Genomic DNA, 17,061 nt, shown 5'->3' on the forward strand with positions numbered 1-17,061 from the left:
TTTTCAGGCTGGCGGGTGACTGAAGCTCCCAACCGCTCCTTTTTTTCTTTTTTTCTTTTTTTTCTATTCTGGGCCAGCTTTAGCTCTGAGGCCTCGCTGCTGAAAGCAGGTTCCTGGCCTTTACCATCTGTATTTGATACAATGTTGCGGTCCGGCTAGCTGAAGCCCGGCTGACTGAAAGCCGGTTTCTGGGGTTTTGTTTAGCTTGTATATTTGCAACATAGTTGCTTAGAGTTGCAGCTGAGAGGCCGGCAAGTGAGGCGGGGAACATTGGAGTCTGCCATCACTGGAGCAAGCAAGCCTCCCTGTTCGCTTCAGTGCATGGTTGCCGGCCGCCATCTTGGCTGACAGTTAATTTGCATCAGGATATGCTGATTAGCCAATGGGAAGGGTAGCGGTCGTACGCTAATTACCATGTTTCTCTTTTATTAGTGTAGATGTTCCCCATTTCCCTCCACATTGCTCCCCTCTATCCAGTCCCTGCCCCACCCCAGGTCTTCACACATTATTGTCTGTTTCCATGGGTTATGGATATATGTTCATTGGTAGATCTCTTCCTGTTCCTGCCACTCCCCTCCCCTCTGCCATCTGTCAGTCTATTCTATGCATCCATGCCTCTGGAACTATTTTGTTTATCAGTTTATTTTGTTCATTAGATTCCACATATAAGTGAGATCATATGATATTTGCCTTTTTCTGTCTGGCTTTTTTCACTTAGCATAATAATCTTTAGGTTCATCCATGCTGTTGCAAAGGGTAAGAGATCCTTCTTTTTTGTAGCCACATAGTAAGTATTCCATTGTGTAAATGTACCACACATCTTTTTTTTTAATATATATTTTTTATTGATTTCAGAGAGAAAGGGAGAGGGGGAGAGAGATAGAAACATCAATGAGAGAGAAACATCAATGACTGCCTCCTGCACGCCCCCTACTGGGGATGGAGCCCACAACCTGGGCATGTGCTCTTGTCTGGAATCGAACCTGGGACCCTTCAGTCCACAGGCCGTCACTCTATCCACTGAGCCAAACCAGCTAGGGCTACCACATCTTTTTTATTCATTCATGTACTAATGGGCAATTGGGGTGTTTCCAGATCTTGACTATTGTAAATAAGGTTGCTATGAACATAGGGGTGCATATATTCTTTCTGATTGGTGTTTTGGGTCTCTTAGAATACATTCCAGAGTGAGATCGCTGAGTCAAACAGCTGTTCTATTTTTAATTTTTTGAGGAACTCCATAATTTTTTCCACAGTGGCTATACCAGTCTATATTCCCACCAGTAGTGTACTAGGAATCCCTTTTCTTCACTTCCTAGCCAGCACTTGTTTGTGGATTTATTGCTGGTAGCCATTCTGGCAGGTGTGTAGTGATACCTCATTGTAATTTTAATTTGCATCTCTCTGATAATTAGTGACCTGAGCTTTTTTTTAATATCTATTGGACATCTGTATGTCCCCATTGGAGAAGTGTCTATTCAGGGCTTTTGCCCATTTTTTTGATTGGATTGTTTATCTTCCTTTTGTTAAGTTGTATGAGTTCTCTGTAAATTTTGGAGATTAAATCCTTATATGAAATAGCATTGGCAAATATGTTCTCCCATGCAGTGGGCTTTCTTGTTGTTTTGTTGATGGTTTCTTTTGATGTGCAGAAGCTTTTTATTTTGATGTACTCCCATTTGTTTATTTTCTCCTTAGTCTCTATTGCCCTAGGAGCTGTGTCAGTAAAGATATTGCTGCGACATATGTCTGATATTTTGCTGCCTATGGAGTCTTGTAGGATTTTTATGATTTCCCATCTTATATTTAAGTACTTTAGCCATTTGAGTTTGTTTTTGTGTATAGTGTAAGTTGGTGATCTGGTTTCATTTTTTTGCATGTATCTGACCAAATTTCCCAGCACCATTTATTGAAGAGAGACTGTCTTGACTCCATTGTATGCTCTTGCCTCCTTCGTCAAATATTAATTGAGCATAATGGGTTGGGTCAATTTCTGGGTTCTCTGTTTGGTTCCATTGGTGTATAGGTCTGTTCTTGTGCCAATACCAGGCAGTTTTGAGAACAGTGGCTTTGTTGTATAAGTTAATATTTGGTATTGTGATCCCTCCTACTTTGTTCTTCTTTCTCAAGATTGCTGCAGCTATTCAGGGTCTTTTATTATTCCAGATGAATTTTTGGAGAGTTTGTTCTGGGTCTTTGAAATATGCCATTGGTGTGTTAATGGGGATTGCGTTGAATCTATAGATTGCTTTGGGTAGGATGGACATTTTAATGATGTTGATTCTACCAATTCGTGAACAAGGTATATTCTTCTATTTGTTTGTTTTCCTGTATCTCTTTTTCAGCATCCTGTAATTTCTAAGTACAGGTCCTTTACCTCCTCGGTTAAATTTATTCCTAGGTATCTTCATATTTTTGTTGCAATTGTAAATGGGATTTTTTTTTAGTTTCTCTTTATGTGAGTTCATTACTGGTGTATATAAAAGCTATAGATTTCTGGGAGTTAATTTTGTATCCTGTTATATTGCTGAATTCATTTATTAATTCTAGTAGTTTTTTGATGGAGTCTTTAGGGTTTTCTATGTACAATATCATGTCATCTACAAATAATGACAGTTTTACTCCTTCTTTTCCAATTTGAATGCTTTTATTTCTTCTTGTCTGGTTGCTATGGCTAGCACTTCCTGGACTATGTTGAACAGGAGTGGTGAAAGTGGGCATCCCTATCTTGTTCCTGTTCTTAGGGGAAATGGTTTTAGTTTTTGCCCATTGAATATGATGTTGGCTGTATGATTGTCATTTAAAGCCTTTATTATGTTGAGGTATGATCCCTCTATTCCCATTTTGCTGAGAGTTTTTTATCAGGATGTTGGATTTTGTCAAATGCCTTTTCTTCATTAATTGATATGATTATGTGATTTTTGCCTGTCAATTTGTTTATGTGATGTATCACATTTATGATTTGCAGATATTGTACCAGCCTTGCATCCCTGGAATAAATCCCGTTTGATCATGGTGTAGGATCTTTCTAATGTAATGCTGGATCCTATTTGCTAGAATTCTGTTGAGGATTTTAGCATCTATGTTAATCAGGGATATTGGCCTGTAATTCTCTTTCTTTGTAGTGTCTTTATCTGCTTTTGGGATTTAGGGTAATGCTGGATCCATAGAAAAAGCTTGGAAGTGTGCCTTCACCATCCTTGCATCCCCGGAATAAATCCCACTTGGTCATGGTGTATGATCTTTCTAATGTAATGCTGGATCAGATTTGCTAGAATTTTGTTGAGGATTTTAGCATCTTCGTTCATCAAGGATATTGGCCTGTATTTCTCCTTTTTTTGTGGTGTGTTTTACCTGGTTTTGGAATTAGGGTAATAATAGTGGCTTCATAGAAAGAGCTTGGAAGTGTGCCTTCCTCTTGAATTTTTTGGAATAGTCTGAGGAGGATAGGTTTTAGTTCTTCTCTGAATGTTTGGTAGAACTCCCCTGTAAAGCCATCCAGACCAGGGCTTTTGTTTGCTGGAAGATCTTTTATTACTGCTTCAATTTCTTCAGTAGTTATCAGTCTATTCAGGTTTTTTTATTCTTATTGAGTTTTGGGAGCTTGCATTTTTCTAAGAATATGTCCATTTCATCTAGGTTGTCCATTTTGTTGGAATAGAGTTGTTCATAGTATTTTTTCATAATCATTTGTATTTCTGTGGGATCGGTTGTTACTTCACCTCTTTCATTTCTGATTTTGTTTATTTGGGTCCTCTCTCTTAATTTCTTGATGAGTCTGGCTAAAGATTCAAATTAATCTTGTTTATTTTTTCAAAGAACCAGCTCTTGGTTCCATTGATCTTTCATATTGATTTTTTGGTCTCTATGTCATTTATTTCTTCTGTTATCTTTATTAATTCTTTCCTTCTGCTTACTCAAGGCTTTTCTTGTTCTTTTTCTAGTTTTTTTGTTTTTTTTACTTGTAGAATTCAATTGTTCATTTGATATTTTTCTTGTTTCTTGAGATAGGCCTGCAGTACTATGAACTTCTCTCTCTGGACTGCTTTTGCTGTGTTCCATAGATTTTGGGTTGTTATGTGTTCATTTTCATTTGTTTCCAGACAGTTTTCTACTTATTCCTTGATGTCTTTGGTAACCCATTCATTATTTAATAACATGCTTTTTTGCTCCCATATGTTTGAATGTTTTTGAGGTGTGTTTTTTTTTTTATTGTAGGTGATTTCTAGTTTCATGCTATTGTGACATGAGAAGATGTTTGATATGATTTCAGTCTTCTTTAACTTCTTAAGACTTATTTTGTGTCCTAACATGTGGTCTTTGTTTGAGAATGTTCCATGTGCACTTGAGAATAATATATATTCTACAGCATTGGCATGAAATGTTCTGTAAATATCAATTAAATCCATCTGTGTGTCATTTAAGGTCGCTGTTTCCTTGTTCTATCCAGTGATGTCAGTGGGGTGTTAAAGTCCCCTACTATGACTGTATTGCTGTCGATCTCTCCCTTAAAGTCCTCCAAGATTTTTTTTTACATATTTAAGTACTCCTATATTAGGTGTATATATGTTTACATCTTCTTGTTGCATTGATCCCTTTAGTATTATGTCTCTTGCTATTGTCTTTGTTTTGGAGTCTATTTTGTTAGATATACTAGTGTTGCTACCACAGATTTTTTGTTTGTTTCCATTTGCATGGAATATTTTCCTCCCTCCCTTCACTTTAATGCTGAGTCTTTTATTAAATAAGAGAACATTTATTTGATTAATCACAGATTAATTATTATAAAAAATAATTCCTAGAAGAAATGGGTTTAGTAAACAATTTATATAGGTATAGGGGCTCTAGGAGTATGGGAGTGAGGAAGCTAATGGTAACCTGCCTGGGACAGGGAGGGGGAAGGGAGAAGGGAAAAGGGAAAGGCAGGGGTGTGCTTCCAGGAGGAAGAGCACACTGGCTCCTCCATCCTAAGGGTTTTAAGGGTGGAGATTATAAGGAAGGTCCCAGGAGTAGATTTCAATAGAACATTCAGCAGTTTTCCAGGTGTGTCCTTTTGAGAGTTGTGGTCTCCACTGATTGATTGGCTGGCACCAAGGCAAGGGGTCATTATTCAATGTAGCTAGTCCTGAGGTCAGCCATGGGGTCACTGGCGTGGTTTTGCTGCTTTTCTGGACCTGGAGCTTGTCATCCTGACTGGCAAAGTCAGGGCTGAGGGATGCAGCTGAATGCTAGGGACGGCTGCCAGTCATCCTCCATCAGCAGTTGGCTTCGGATGTGCTGGAGCATCTCAAGGTCTTGGGCCTGCTAGTCAGAGTCCCCACTCGTCAAGCTCCCAATTGTGAGGAACAGCCGCTGCCTGGCCTGGGGTGGTCCGACTACAGTGAAGCGAGTCTGGCCTGTGACTGTGAACCACCTCTCCAGCTGAATGAGGGTGTGGCTGTGCACTTCCATGTGATGAAGGTCTGCATTGAGATGGCCGAGAATGCACTCCTCCTGCTCCTCTTTCATGTCAAATATCAATGCAAGGTAAAAATTTTCAGGCACAGTCCACCATGTCTCCTCACTGCAAGCCCTTGTTTTCATGTTCTGAACTGCTCCTTCCTGATTCAGAATCCATCCTGTGAGTCCTTTGTTCTGAGCTGGCTCTCTTACAGACAGTATATATGTATGGGTCCTGTTTTATTATTCACTTGCCTACCCTATCTCTTTTGATTGGAGTATTTAATTTCTTTATATTTAAGGTTATTATTGATAGGTACTCTCTTATTGCCTCTTTTAATGCCTTTGTTCCTCTCTCTTTTTCTTCTTACAGGCAGTCCCTTTAACATTTCTTACAATGGTGGTTTGGTAGTAATAAACTCCTTTAGCCTTTTTTTTTTTTTTTTTTTGCCTGGGAAGCTGTTTACTTCACCTTCAATTTTCAATGATAGCCATGCTAGATAGAGTAGTCTTGGTTTCAGATCCTTGCTTTTCATTACTTTGTATAAATCATACCATTCCCTGCTGGCCTATAGTGTTTCTGTTGAGAAATCAGCTGATAGCCTTATAGGAACTCCCTTGTATGTAACTGACTGCCTTTTTCTTGAGGCTTTTGAGTTTCTCTCTTTGTTTTTAACATTTGCCATTTTAATTGTGATGTGTCTTTGTGGGGGTCTTTGGGTTCATCTTTATTGGGACTCTCTGTGCTTCCTAAATTTGCATTACTTTATCCTTCACCAGGTTAGAAAAGTTTTCTGTCAATATTTCTTCAAACTGGTTCTCTCACCCTTGCTCATATTCTTCTCCCTCTATTACCCCTGTGATGAGGATGTTATTTCACATGTTTCATGTTGTCCCAAAGTTCCCCTAAACCAGTGGTTCTCAACCTTCCTAATGCCGCGACCCTTTAATACAGTTCCTCATGTTGTGGTGACCCCTAATTTCATTGTTACAAATTGAACATAATTAAAGCATAGTGGTTAATCACAAAAACAATATGTAATTATATATGTGTTTTCCGATTGTCTTAGGCGACCCCTGTGAAAGGGTCGTTCGACCTCCAAAGGGGTCACGACCCACCGGTTGAGAACCACTGCCCTAAACTATCCTTATGATTTTAAATTTTTTTTGTTTTGTTTTGGTGCTCTGATGGAGTGATTATTTTCTACCTATCTTCTAATTTGCTGATTTAATTCTTTACTTACTCTGATGTACTGTTTATTCCTTCCAGTGTATTCTTTATTTCAGATGTCATCCTTCTTTTCCAACTGGTTGTTTTTTCATGTTTTTTATGTTGTTTTTCATGATATGTTGAGTATTCTTAAAATTATTACTTTATTCTCTGTTTTTGATAAATTGCTTCCCTCCATTTCATTTAGCTCTTTTTGTGGAGATTCCTCCTGTCTTTTATTTTGGACCTATTCCTTTATCTTCTCATTTGGCTGTTTCTTTGTGTTTCTGTGTATTGGATAGGGCTGCTATCACTCCCAGTGTTGGTGGGGTGGGCTTCTATAGTGGGTGTCTTGTGGGACCCAGTGGTGTACTCTCCTTTATTTTCAGAGCTAGATGCTCTAGGAATGTCCCTTGTGCAGGTTATGTGGGATCACATGTTGTAATTGAGTCTTGATTGCTGTTGTCCCTTTCACGGATGGGCTCAGCCCTCAGGCTGGCTGACTTTGAGGCTCAATGCTGAGCACTTCATGCCAACTGTTACACAGATGCTGACAGAACAAAATAAGATAAAATAAGAGCAAACTGAAAACAACATGGGAAAAAACCAACCATCCAAAACAACAAAAGAATAAGAAAGAAAAAAGAATACTAAAGTACAAGAGACAGTAAACTAGAAAAGAGGCTCTGGACAGGCTTATCAGTTGGTTGGAGCATCATCATGTGCACCAAAAGGTAGAGGGTTTGATTCCCAGTAAGGAAACATACCTACGTTGCAGGTTTGATTCCAAGTTGGGATGTGAGTGGGAGGCAACTGATCCATGTTTCTCACATTGATGTTTTTCTTCCTCCTCTCTCAGATCAATTTAAAAACATAATTAAAAAGATTAGAGAAGGAAAAAAGAAATAAAATAAGAGTATATGAAAGAGAAAAGAATAAATAAGAAATGAACAAATAATAAAGGAAATAATAAAATTTTAAAAGGGAATAATGAATAAAAATATTGAATAGGAAAGAAAAATGAAAAAAAATAATAAAACATACAGAGAAAAAATAAGAAAAGAAAGAGAGAAATAAGAGATATGAAAGAAAGAAGAGAAGAAAGGAAAAAAGAATTATAAATGAAATATAACAAAAAATATAGAAAAGGTTAAAGAAAAATAATGGAGTTTGCCTCCTCAGTTTTTTGTGCCTGCTGTAATCACCCTTTAGATCTGCTGTTTGGGGAGCTCACTGGATTTTCCTCCAATGTTGTCCAAATCTGGCCACTTGGTGTGCTGGTCCTGGGCCCCCTGGGAGGTTTTCTGGTGCTGCCAATATCACTGTTCTTGCCTGGCTCTTGGCAATCTGACTGAAACTCAATAGGGTGGAGCCCCAAGAAGTTTGATGTGCAGGGCCTCTGTCTTGGTTTTGCACCTTGAATGTTACTGCTCTGAGCTGCTCTCCCTTCACCCTCGGAATTGCAGTCAGTGGGTTTATTCAGGACCTGGCTGGGTTGGTTTAACAGACTCGTGTTGGGGGTAGTGCCTGTAACTTGGGCGGGAGGAAGGGAGAAGGGCAGGGTTCGACCTCTCCTTCCCAAGGTTGATCTGGCTGAACTCAATGGGGAGTTCGGTTCTGGTTCTCTGTAATGCAGCTGAAAAGCCCAGCATATGTCCGCTTATCTTTTGGACAAGAGCCCACCCCAGAGGCCCGATATTAACCAGTTATGCCTGGTTCCCTGGCTCCACCTTGCTGCCCTACCAAGTAGGAGGGGGTAAATATAAATTTTAAAAAGCAGCCTTTCTTGGCATTCCAATCTTTCTGCATGGCTGGCCTCCACTGGGTGAGGCCTCAACCCAGACTCCAACTGGACCAAATGTTTGAATCCTCCGCATGGTCAGACTGAGCATTACAGGTGCAGACTCCTAGCCCAGCGCTGCTTCCCCTTGTTTTAGATCACATCAGGACAGGGCCGACCCAGCAGTTCTGCAGGTGTGGGGAGGGGCATCGCCTGTGCACTCGAGGTGGGCAAGACCAATCCTCTTTTCCAAACCACACTGTTCAGCCCCTATCTGGCTCTCTGCCCAAAGTTCTTCCAGTTAATAGAGGATCCCTCAGAGTTACTTCTAGGTGTATGGATCAGACCCCTCCGCCAGCCCTGGGCTTCTGTGTGGCCCCTCCTGCAGATGAAGATCAGAGTGAACTTCCCAGGCTGGTGTACCAAAGAAATTGTTCTTTCCCTGGGATGGTGGGGGCTGAGTCTCCCCATTGGACTGAATCCCAACTGATTCTCACCACCTGATGTTCTGGATTGGGGATCTCTGAGTGGGGCCGAGATCCCACGCTCCCAGGGAAAGGGGCTCTGCTGCTGCAAAATTCCTCCTGATCTGTGGGAGTTGGCTCACTCTCTCCGTGTCTCCTCCACGCACCCTGCTCTCAGTATTTCAGGTCAGCTACACTTCAACTGGTTTTTCAAGCCACTTGCTCTGCAGTTTAGCTGTAAGTCCCATTTGATGTTGCAAACAAACAGACAGAGCCTCTGGCTACTCTGCAGCCATCTTGAAATTCCCCCCAATATAAATGTTTTTAAACCATCTTGCCACTCTTTGTCTTACAGGCTTTATTACTTGCCATTTGACTTGTAGACAAATTCAATCAAGGCTAAATCAAAGTAATTTTGAATTTATTTTTTATATAATATCACTTTACATATTTTTTCTTCTAACCAGGAAGCTTCATTTCTAAACCAGATGTGATTTCCTTATTGGAGCAAGGAAAAGAGCCCTGGAAAGTTGTGAGGAAAGAAAGAACACTATATTCAGGTGAGTAAGAACCAACTGGGTAGGGGAACCCATTACTAGAGAACACTGTTCAACTACTTAGGGAAGAGGCACACCCTTCTGATGTTTAGAAAGTCCTCTTTAAAGGTTCATGGCCTGAAGAGAAAAGGTCTGAGACCTGGGGAGCAAATCAAGGTCTTAGCTGGGGATACTAATAGAACTACTATTTTTTTTTAATCTCATTTACTATTCTTTTTTTTTTTTTTTTCCTCCAGTTTTCCTCCCCTTTGAAAAGGGGGTAAGGGATAGAGAGGTGCTCTCTTTGTTTTCTGTTGACAGCCATTCTATCTACTTTCACATAAGGAAGAAACATGAATTTGATAGACTATAGGGAGAATGATTCCATGGTGTAGCATCTACCTCTATTTTCATCTCCTTTGAACCTCTTGTTTAAAAAATATTCTTAAATTCCTTTAAATAAAGACATCTATATGTTATCATTTTGTATTTTGCCCTCCATATATTCAGGTTTCTAGCTGAGGAGACTCATTTTAGGCTAAAAGTTTGTAATTTATAAAAATAGGGCCATTTAAGTGCCCTATTTATAATATTATATCTTCTGATTTACTTTCTACCAAAGGAAAGAAAAACATGTTTATTTGTGTGTGTTTTTCCCCAATTTCAACTTGTTTTCTTATTCACATTTAGGTAACTAAATGACACAATTATTAATACTAGCAAAAAAACAATGAAATGCAGAGGTTCCAAGTGAATAAGATAATACCAGTTTAGTTAGGAAACATTTAGCCAAAATAACAATTGTTGACTCATTGTTAGACATCTTAAACAAGATCATTTTTTTCTCTTCCTTTGTTTCTTTCTTCCTTTAAGTAAGTTTTATTGAAGTACTAGAGGCCCGGTGCATGAAAATTCATGCACTGGAGGGGGTGGTCCCTTAGCTTGGCCTGCCCCCTCTCACAGTCCGGGAGCCCTCAGGGCCGGGAGGTGACCCGGCGATCAGGGGAAGGCAATGCCCCCATCACACCTCTGCTGCTGCCACTGATGGCAGCGCAAGCCTCGGCCGGCCCTGGTTACCTGCACCTCAGGCCAGCCCTGGGCAGCTGGGGGGCTGATGGGACTGGGCGCCACCATCTTGTGGCTGTGGACACCGCCATCTTTGAGAGCATGGCAGTCAATTAGCATATTCCCTCCTTATTAGACAGGATGATTAACACACAACTCTTTAGCAGAATAGGCAAGGCCCCGGCTGTGGGTGCTGCCATCCTTGCCACGGTGTGAGGGTCAGTTAGCATATTCCCTCTTTATTAGATAGGATGACATGCATACAGAAAGGTGGGCAAATGAGGAAAGGCTTTTTTGAGGAGGTAATATATAAAGAGAGACATGAAGTAAGACTGAAGCCATGTGACTCTCTAAGAGAAGAACATTCAAAGGAGATAGAAAAGGCCTAAGGAGCCCTGGCTGGTTTGGCTCAGTGGATAGAGTGTCGGCCTGTGGACTGAAGGGTCCCAGGTTTGATTCCAGTCAAGGGGCATGTGCCTGGGTTGCGGGCGCATCCCCAGTGGGGGGTGTGTGGGAGGCAGCTGGTCGATGTTTCTCTCTCATTGATGTTTCTAGCTCTCTATCCTTCTCCCTTGCTCTCTGTAAAAAACCAATAAAACATATTAAAAAAAAAAAAAAAAAGGCCTAAGGAAGAAATTAGCTTTACATGTTTGAGTACTAACAGGAAAGCTATTCTGGCTAGAACAGGTGGAAAAGAAAGGGAAAGTAATAAGAGATGAGATCAGAGTTAGGCAGGGTCCTGGTTTGCATCTGAGACCAGACTGGGTGGTGCTGAGGCCAGGATCCTAGTCTCAAGCAGTTCTGTTTCTCAAGATGGCATGGTCTCAGGGCCCGCACTGGGTGCCCCGGAGTGTCCATGTTGGGAGCGGGGCTCCACAGTCTAAGACTGCCCGGTTTGGCAGCCCCTTGGAAGACCTGCAGAATCTAACTGTCCCTAGCTCATACACACACACACACCACACACATCCACACACTCCTCTATCGCTCCCTCACTCTCTCACACTCTCTCCCTCTCTACCTTCCTGCCGGTTGCCATCAACGATGCCAATTTTCAAGGAGATTCCAAATCTTCCAATGATTGGGGGTGTTTTAATTCCATCACCTCCCTTTTTTATGGGTATCATGCTCCGGCAAGTGATGACTCTGGCATGCCAGAGGCAGCTCCACACGGGTCCTACCTGTAGTGGAAGGTGGGGAAGAAGGAGGAGAGAATTCAGGAGCAGCAAGCGTGGTGGCCATCTTGGCAGAATGGGTCCCAACACTTAATTTTTAACAGCTGTGATTCTTAGCAGTGTATTTATGACCAGTTTTTTCAGTGTTCAGATATTTTCATAGACTCATTCTTTTCTCATAGTTACTCATGAGTTTACATATTAATTAATTAAATTAGATACTTTCGGGGAGGGGAGGGGTTAAACTGGACTAACTTGTGAGGCAGGAGTGCCTTGTCAGTTGGACCTGTAGATGTGGCTATATCCCCAGGACGTGATCAGACACTGGCCTTTCTTTCATGCCCTAGCCCCGCTGTGTATTGCCTCTGTGGAGACAGATAATAGTAGTTGCTATATGGCCTAAGGAAAATAATCTGGAGGATTCAATATACCCAGCCATATTGAACACAGTATATACTGGTTGTTAGCCACTCTACCCACAACTGATCAATTTTACAAAATGAACACCCTTGGGAAGCCACGTCCACCCTGGCAGAGTGCTCTCCTCTTGTGATTTGGAAAATCTATTGCCAAATGCATCAAGAATGTTTCAGAATTTTCCTCCCAAAGGCTATGTATATATTTTAAATTTACTCTTTTTATTACTATCATGTCTGGGATCTTTTTCTCTCCATTATATTGTTAAATATATATAAAAAGGTTATTTTATATTTTAATTTTATATCCTGCTACTTTACTTTATTCTGTTACTATTTATATTATTTAAACCTGTTAAGTTTTCCAGTTATGTAGTTATATCATCTGCAAATAGGAGTACCTGCTTTAAAATTCCCCCCCCCCTTTTTTTTGGTTGCTGTTTTATTTTTTTATTCAATTTATTGGGGTGACATTTCGTTAATAAAATTATATAGGTTTCAAGTATACAATTCTATAATATATCATCTGCATATTATATTGCATGTTCATTATCCAAAGTCAAGTCTCATTTCGTCACCAATTATCCCTCTTTTGCCCTCTTCTACCGTCCCAATCCCCTTTCCGTCCTGTAATCACCATACTATTGTCTGTTTATAAGCTTGAGGGTTTTTTGTTGTTTTTTGCTAATCTTTTTACCCTTTCACCCAGCCCCTCAACTGACCCCCACTGACACTGTCAGTCTGTTTTCACCCTTCCCCCCACTGACACTGTCAGTCTGTTTTCTGAACCTATGAGTCTTTTCCTATTTTGTTTGTTTACTTTGTTCATTAGATTCCATATATAAGCCTTTCTCTGACTGGCTTATTTCGCTTAGCATAATACTCTCCAGGTCCATCCCTGCTGTCACAAAGGGTAGAGTTCCTTCTTTTTTTCCAACCACTTAATATTCCATTGTGTAAATGTACCACAGCTTTTTTATCCACTGATCTACTGATGGGCACTTGGGCTGCTTCCAAATCTTGGCTATTGTAAATAGCACTGCAGTGAACATAGGGGTGCATATATTTTTTCAAATTAGTGTTTTGGGTCTCTTTGGATATAGTACCGAAAGTGAAATTGCTGGCTTATAAGGCAGTTCCATTTTTAATTTTTTGAGGAAACTTCATACTGTTTTCCACATGGCTGTACGATCTGCTTTCCCACCAGCAGTGCATGAGGGTTCCCTTTTTTCCACATCTTTGACAACAGTTGTGTGTTAACTTATTGATGATAGCTATTCTGTCAGATATTGTGGTTTACATTTGCATTTCTCTTGATGATTAGTGACATTGAGCATCTTCATATTTTTATTGGCCATCTGTAGACACTTTGGCGAAGTGTCTATTCATATCCTTTGCCCATTTTTTAACTGTATTATTATTTTTGTGGTGTTGAATTGTGTAAGTTATTTATAAATTTTGGATAGTAACTTCTTATCAGATGTATCATTGGTGAATATGTTCTCCCATTGAGTGGGTTGTCTTTTCAGTTTGTTAATGGTTTCCTTTATGGTGGAAAAACTTTTTAGTTTGATGTAGTCTCATTTGTTTATTTTTGCTTTTGTTTCCCTTGCCCTAGGATATATATCAGAAAAAATATTTCTGCAAGAAATGTTCAAGATTTTACTGACTATTCTAGAAGATTTATGGTTTCGAATCTTACATTTAAGTCTTTAATTCATTTTGTTTATACTTGTGTATGGTGTGCAAGAAGGTGGTCTACTTTTATTTTTTTTACACATATCTGTCCAATTTCCTACACCATTTATTGAATTGAATAGACTGTCTTTACCCAACTCTATGTTCTTGCTTCCTTTGTCAAATATTAATTGACCATAAAGGTGTGGGTTTATTTCTTGGCTCTCTATTCTGTTTTATTGATCTATATATCTGTTTTTATGCCAGTACCATGTTGCTTTGTTTACTATGGCCTTGTAGTATAGTTTGATGTCAGGTAGTGTGAATCCTCCAGCTTTGTTCTTCTTTACTATGTTTAGGTATGTTCACTCTATTCCCATTTTGCTGAGAGATTTTATCATAAACTAGAGGCCCGGTGCATGAAATTTGTGCTTGGGAGGGGGGTGTCCCTCAGCCTGGCCTGCACCCTCTCCAATCTGGGTCATCCCTCTCACAATCCAGGACTGCTGGCTCCTAACTGCTCACCTGCCTGCCTGCCTGATCACCCTAACCACCTCTGCCTGCTGGCCTGATCTCCCTTTAACTGCTCCCCTGCCGGCCTGATCGACCCCAACTGCCCTCCTCTGTCAGCCTGATCTCTCCCCTAACTGCTTGCTCCGCTGCCGGCCTGATCGACCCTAACTGCCTCTGCCTTGGCCCCCACCACCGTGGCTTTGTCCGGAAGGAAGTCAGACATCCAGAAGATGTCTGTTGATCTGGTCTAATTAGCATATTACCCTTTTATTAGTATAGATTGGTGCTGGGTTTTATCAGATGCTTTTTCTGTATCTATTGATACAATCATGTGATTTTTACTCTGTATTTTGTTTATGAGGTATATAACTTTTATTTGTGAATATTACATCCCAGCAATAAATCCCACTTGATCATGGCATATGATTTTCTTAAGGTATTGCTGCATCGGTTTGCTAATATTTTGTTGAGAATTTTAACATCTAGAAATCCTGAAAAATGGCGGAGGCTTAGACGGACGTGTTGGTGCTTTGTCCCGGACCAGATAGGGGCGAGCAGCTGAAACGGGTAGCATACAGCCCGAACAAGCAGAGGAGATTCAGCTGAGAGACAGTCTGCAGCCAGGAAAGACAGAGAGCTCCTAGAAAATGGGGATGGTTAGAGATTGAGGCTGAAACCTCCCCCTGTCTCCTGGTTCATGGATTGATGATCAACCACTGAGCCACACTGGCCAGCCTCATTTTCTTTCTTTGTAGTGTCTTTATGTAGGTTTTGAAATTAGGATAATGCTGGCCTCATAAAATGAGCTTGTGTCTTTCTTCCTCTTTAATTTTTTGAAATAGTTTGAAAAGAATAGGTATTCATTCTTTGAATGTTTGGTAAAATTCACCTGAGAAGCCATTCATTCTAGGACATTGGTTTGTTGAGAGTTTTTTAAATTACTGCTTCAATTTTCTTAGCTATAATTGGTCTATTCATATTTCCTGACTCTTCCTGATTCAGTTTTGGAAGGTTGTATCTTTCTAGCTATTTTTTTATATAGTCCCAATTGTCCAATTTTTTGGCATGTAGTTGTTTACAATATTTTCTTACAATCCTTTGTATTTCTGTGCTGTTCATTTGTTACTTCTCTTTTATTTCTGATTTTATTTATTTGGGTCCTCTCTCTTTTTTCTTTATGGGTCTGGTTAAATGTTTATCAATCTTGTTTATCTTTTCCAAGAACCCGTACTTGGTTTTTATTTTTATTCATTTATTTTCTTCATAAAAAATGCATTTTAGCCCTAGCCGGCTTGGCTCAGTGGATAGAGTGTCAGCCTGCGGACTGAAGGGTCCCAGGTTCGATTCCCGCCGAGGGCACATGTCTGGGTTGCGGGCTCATTCCCCAGTGCGGGGTGTGCAGGAGGCAGCCAATCAATGATTCTCTCTCATCATTGATATTTCTATCTCTCTCTCCTTCTCCCTTCCTCTCTGAAATCAATAAAGAAATATATTTTTAAAAAATGCATTTTATTTAGTGACCAAGTACACAAATACAAACACACACATTCACACACTTATATAATTAAAACAATATTGACGCTTACCAGGTAGGATGCATTGAGAAATGTTCTGCTCTGTGTTCTTTCATTTAAAAAAAAAAAAAAAGCGGGTCACAACTTAGTAAATTTTGCAAACAACAAATATGTTACAACACATAACAGCTCTAGAGTAATACTAACTTATAATTTTGGGGAAATTTATAGTCTTCCTCCTTCTTAGAATTAGCCCACAAGAGTACTCTATGTGCTCAGAGAAAACAAAAATTAACTTAGCCTTGTTACACATGTCCAGCCTGGACATGGTGGGTGCTTTCAGTGTGCTTAAATCACCTACTTTCCCAGGCCCAAAACTGAGGGGGTGACTTGCAACTATGTGTGTACTGCACATTTTATCTAACAGTCCTTTTTATATATGCTATTTCATTTGATCTTCACAACAACCCTGTGAAGTAGGCAGGGAAAATATATATTACCAGATTTGCTTTTCAGATGAAGTTAAGGCTCAGAGTGGTTAAGTGATTTTCCAGGTTATCAGATATTTGGGAAGAGGCAGAGAGAATAAGAACCATTAACTTTTAGGTTGAGGCTCTTTTCTCTAAACCAAATAGACTCAGAGAGTACAATCTGACCTCAAATATTTTTACCACTTAATCCTCCTTTTCTTATTGTTGATTCAAGTTTTTATAGGACACAACAAAACACGTGATTCTAAACTTATCCTGCAATGTTTATGCTTCTCTACCAATGAAAACTTATGGCCATAGGAAATATATTCTTTTGGAAAGTACTGTGTCCTTAGCTTTAGTCTAAAGGAACATCTACACTAATAAAAGAGAAAGATGGTAATTAGCGTACGACCGCTACCCTTTTCATTGGCTAATCAGTGAGTATATGCAAATTAACTGTCAGCCAAGATGGCGGCGGGCAGCCAGGCACTGAAGCGAGCATGAGGCTAGCTTGCTGCAGACTCCAACGTTCCCCGCCTCACTTGCCGGCCTCTCATCTGCAAGTCTAAGCAACTATATACTATGTTGCAAATAAGAAGGTAAACAAAACCCCAGAAAACAGCCGGACCGAAACCCAGCCGGACCGAAACATTGTATCCATGTTTTCAGCAGCGAGGCCTCAGAGCTAAAGCTGGCCCAGAATAAAAAAAAAAAAAGAAAAGAAAACAGGAGCGGTTGGAAGCTTTAGTCACTCGCCAGCCGGAAAACAGCCCTCAGCCCATCACCCAGACTGGCCAGGCCC

The 17,061-nt window shown here is 40.2% G+C and overlaps 1 protein-coding gene across 5 annotated transcripts in view; it reads left to right on the forward strand.

The window, feature by feature from the left end:
• Positions 1-17,061, forward strand: part of ZFP82 (ZFP82 zinc finger protein) — a 68,571-nt gene that overhangs the window by 22,132 nt on the left and 29,378 nt on the right. For 3 of the 5 annotated variants that reach the window (XM_014540323.1, XM_005866983.2, XM_014540325.1), the window contains one exon: positions 9,361-9,453. The exons of 1 other annotated variant lie outside the window; for it this stretch is intronic. In XM_014540323.1, coding sequence (XP_014395809.1) covers positions 9,361-9,453 — 93 coding nt within the window. Of the gene's footprint in view, positions 1-9,360; positions 9,454-17,061 lie in introns of those variants that run through there. One more of the 5 variants, XM_014540326.1, reaches the window with a different exon arrangement.

This window comes from Myotis brandtii, unplaced genomic scaffold, assembly GCF_000412655.1.
Source record: "Myotis brandtii unplaced genomic scaffold, ASM41265v1 scaffold241, whole genome shotgun sequence".
Taxonomy (NCBI): Eukaryota; Metazoa; Chordata; class Mammalia; order Chiroptera; family Vespertilionidae; genus Myotis; species Myotis brandtii.